General features: G+C 46.5%; 1 gene segment (V, D, J or C); it reads right to left on the reverse strand.

The window, feature by feature from the left end:
- Positions 1–1,225: 1,225 nt before the first annotated feature.
- LOC119004114 (immunoglobulin heavy variable 1-2-like) lies at positions 1,226–1,837 on the reverse strand. The segment is given in 2 exon segments: positions 1,226–1,647; positions 1,734–1,837. Coding segments are annotated over 2 exon segments (486 nt in total).
- Between the last annotated feature and the right edge of the window lie 2,692 nt (positions 1,838–4,529).

The raw sequence follows: 4,529 nt of genomic DNA on the forward strand, positions 1-4,529 counted from the left end.
ATCACTTCATTTTTGTCGCAGCCCCCACTGAGTTCTTTCATGATGGCCTCCCAAGTGATCCTGTCTGGCTTAGATTGCCCATCTCTCTGAGGAGTATTACCTGTCATGGACATTGACCATGCTTTGGGGGCTGGGGGAGTAAGTTGAGGCAGCATTTGCTAGCAGAGACAAGCTTTGTCTCCTGTGGCTTGCATTCCAGAGTTTGCTCACTTAGTCTTATCCGTGGGGGGTAGTTGCAATTCCTGAAACCATGCAGAGTGGTTCCCAACAAACACCACCATCACCATCAATCATCTTCAATTTCATTTGCTTACTTATAATGATTCTTTTCATTTTATATATACATTGTGGTTGTCCACACAAAATTACTATTTTTTTTCATTGTTGTTCATCTTTTATTGTTGATAAGTGAAATGGGTAGTCAGACTTGATTTCATTTCATTTGTGAATGCTAGCATCTGATGAGTCACTCCTGCCCCTTCTCCATCTGTCCACATAGGGAATCTGATAGGAGAGGCTGCACACCCCCCTTTAGATGTCACTAGGAGATTGAAACCACACAATACCAGTAAGTAGTACCCCTCCCCCCAACTGTTTCCTTCTCAACAGAATATAAACCTGAATCAGTCCTATTTCCTGGGTCTAAGAAAGCGCATCTGACTTGCTGAGGATGTTTCCCAATCCTCCCAGAAATTTAAAAATTATGCAGAGTAAACCTTCCACGTCCCTTTGGTGTATGTGTTTTAGTCTCCAGTCTGGACATTCACACCAAGCTGTGTGGGTCTCTGTGTCCTGTGTGGTGTCACCTATACCAGTGCTGTGAGCATGATGCCAAGTCAGTGAAAATCACCACCATGGGTGTTTTACTTTCTGGCATTCATTTCATTTGCCTCTAATGCCCACTGTCAAGCATGGGTGTTCCCTGGTGCTTGCCAGCTTAGACAGTGAGCTGTGAGGGCTGGGCAACACTGTTGGGCCCAGTGGATCCTCAGGTTAGGTTGTGCTGACATGGGTCAGAAGGTGTAATGATTCATTGGAACTAGGCCAAGAGTGTCTGAAAGAGACTCTGCCTTTGGTCTATGTGAGAATATTGTGTTTCTTTACAACATACTTTTCAATCTCAGAGACTTCAGAGGTGAGTTCAGAATAAGGAACCTAGAGAGATTTGTTGAGGGAAACTTACATGAAGAGGAAACCACACAGGAAACCAGCACAGAACTCCTACTTAACATGCTCTTGAGAAGGTCCTTGTGTTCAGGGACCTTAAACCCTCCTGGCGTTCCCAGCCCTTCCTGCAGGGAGGTTTGTGTCTGGGCTTGTGCTTTGTTCCCTTCACTGTGGCTGTAGTACAGTAATATACAGCTGTGTCCTCAGCTCTCAGACTGCTCAGCTCCATGTAGGCTGTGCTCGTAGACTTGTCTGCAGTCATAGTGACTCTTCCTTGGAACTTCTGTGCATAGTTTGTACCACCATTGTTAGGGTTAACTCTTCCCATCCACTCAAGCCCTTGTCCTGGAGCCTGCCGTACCCAGTGCATATAGTAGCTGGTGAAAGTGTATCCAGAAGCCTTGCAGGAGACCTTCACTGAGGCTGCAGGTTTCCTCACCTCAGCCCCAGACTGCACCAGCTGTACCTGGGCCTGGACACCTGTGTAGAGGAGGTAGGAGTGTTTGGAAATTCCCCTTGCCTCTTCCTGTCCCCATCCTCGATCCAAGGAATTTGAAGTCCCTTACCTGTAGCTACTGCCACCAGGAAGAGGGCTCTCCAGCTCCAGTCCATGGTGAGGGGCTGTGCCATCAGGACTTCTATAGGGGAAGGTGTGGCTGTGGGTGATGCTCTCAGGCAACAGAGAGAGCCATATTTAACTAGTCTACCTCTTCGTATTTGCATATTCATGAGATACAGAGTTTCATAGCTGAAGACTTGATACCACCTGACAGAAATAAGAGGGCACAAAGACCATGGTCAGTGAAAGTCTGAGACTCCATGTCTAATCAGTGTTTCAGGATATGTGTCCTGTGCCAGGTCCCTCAACTCTGTGCTGAGATAACTCCTCCAATTGAAGAACAAGCCTACACAGGATATGCTCCACATTTTGAACCCACTTTTGGGTGACATAGAGAACACCTGGATCTGTTCTGGGCTCATTACCTGAATGTCTTATTCCTGAATCAGTGTGTCTCTAAACGCTGTACCTAGTGAGTTACCGAAACCATCCTTGTTCCCGGGTCCTCACAATTTAAATATAAAGAAGCCCCACGAATAACACTGTACTGTCATTTTAATGTCTTATTGAGTTTGGTAAATTTGCTGACAAAATGTGATATTTACAGTCAACTGGTGTCTAACTCTTGTTTTAGATTATTTCATGAAAGCAAAAAGACCCAGGGCCTCACAGCCAATTCCTACCCAGCTTATCTGCATTTGTTCCTGGGCAGTAGCCCTGAGCTTGTGGGACCTGCATGCCCCCTGGTGCCCACCCCATGCCCTGCAGGAGAGGTTCCTGTCTGGGCTCACAGTGAATGGACCTCTCAGGACCTCTTGTCTAGAATTGAAGACAGTACCCTGAATTCAGGATGCTCCACAAGAACATCATATGCTAGTACATCTCTAGGTGCAGAGAACTGGCCTAACTAAGCCCCAGTGACTCACCAGGGAGCCATCAAGCCTAGAGTCTATGAAGCCACAAGGGAGCCCCTTCCCTGGGGCTGGCAGATGCCCCGACTCAGCCAATACCAAAGAACCCTGAAGTTAATGGGAAGTGTGGGGTTCTCTGATGTCCTCTGGTTCCTCTGCCTGAAGGTTCCGTCTGAGTATCTCTGTATGAGGCCCTAATCCCATTGCACATCTACTGGTCAATAAATCACACACACAGTTATTTTTCAACTGGTGCCCACTGTCCAACATGTATGTGTCCTGCTGCTGGCCAGCTTAGACACTGAGCTGTGTGGATCTGAGCTGTACTATTGGCTCCAGGACAGACTAGCCTTTTGTCTACAGGAATATTTTCAGACTTTAAAGGTGAGCACAGAATCAGGAATCCAGAGAGGTTCTGAGGGAAAGCATTACAGGAAGCAAAAACCAGACAGGAAATTTACCCAAACCTCCAACTGCACCTGTTCCTTGAAGTGCCCTTGTGTTCAAGGACCCTGGAGGCCCCATGGAGGTCACAGCATCCCCTATAGGGAGGTTTGTGTGTAGGCTCCAAATGACTTCCCCTCAATGTGTCTCTTTTTCAGTAATACATGCCTGGTCTGTTGGCTCTCGAGTTGTTCAATGATTAAAACGACTGGCTCTTTCATACTTTTTAATTTTTTAGAGAAAGGAAAACAGAGGGTGAAGGAGAAGGAAACAACAACGTGAGGCTGCCTTCCACAGGTCCCCCACTAAGGACATGGTCTAGAGTCCAGGCATGTACCCTGACTGGGAATAAAACCAGGGACCCTTTGGATTGCAAGCCAGCACTCAATCCACTGAGCCATACTAGACAAGGCTAAATACACTTGGCTCTTGGAGGTGTCCCTGGTGATGCTGGGCTGAAATGTCAGCATTGGGTTAGAGTCTCTACTTTCATCACTCTTTATAACACCAATCTACCCCAGGCCTTTCCCTGAAGCCTTGTGCGTCCAGTGCAGATGGCTGCTCCTTAAAGAGCATCTAGAGGCAGTGCAGGTGAGGGAGAGCATCTGCGAGGAATTCACCAGTACTGGGTCTGACTCCTGCAACATGGGACAGAACATCTGGGGACAAGGAGCATCAGTTCTCAGCCATGTGCATTCATCACCATCCTATAAACCCTTGTCTGACATCTAATACAATCACCCTGCGGGTTTGTAATCTGGCATAGGAGAACACCCAGTAGCATCATCTTCTTTTAGAGCACAGTTTTGCCTTCCCCAAAGACCTCAGTGCCATGAGAGGTGGATCCATGAGAACCCACAGGACAGTGGAGAATTTACTCCGAAGCTGAAAGTGGAATTTGCATGTGGAACAGCCTTTTCCCTATAAGTGGGGAGAGTCAGGGGTCCAACACCCTGACCATTCAAGGACCTCAGTGAGGATGACTCGTCTCTTGAACTTGCTCTCCATACATATCACAGAGAGGGGATCAAATAGTTTATGAGATACATTGGAATTGGAGCAAATGTTGGAATCGCCTTTCTGAGCATAAGAAGAAGTGGTGGACTAAATAATTATGTAATACTTTTTGAAAATAATTTCATTGTTGTTCAATTACAGTTGTCTGTATTTTCTCCCCACTTGTCCCCACCATTCCCTCCAAACCTACCTCCCTCACTTCCTTCCACACTTCCCCTTGATTGTTCCCTTGTGTTCCGTATGGTAGTTCCTGAAAACCCTTCTTCCCACTCTCCCTTACCCTCTCCTCTCTGGCTATTTCTAGATTGTTCTTAATTTCAATGACTCTGGTTATACTTTGTTTTTTTCTTGTGTTGATTTTGTTCCAGTTAAGGTGATATCTGTCTGTGTTATTTGTCTTTTATCGTGCACCTGGCTTAGTTCACTTAGCA

This window comes from Sturnira hondurensis, unplaced genomic scaffold (genome assembly GCF_014824575.4).
Source record: "Sturnira hondurensis isolate 20B ecotype Veracruz unplaced genomic scaffold, ASM1482457v3 Scaffold0001304, whole genome shotgun sequence".
In the NCBI taxonomy this organism is placed as follows: domain Eukaryota; kingdom Metazoa; phylum Chordata; class Mammalia; order Chiroptera; family Phyllostomidae; genus Sturnira; species Sturnira hondurensis.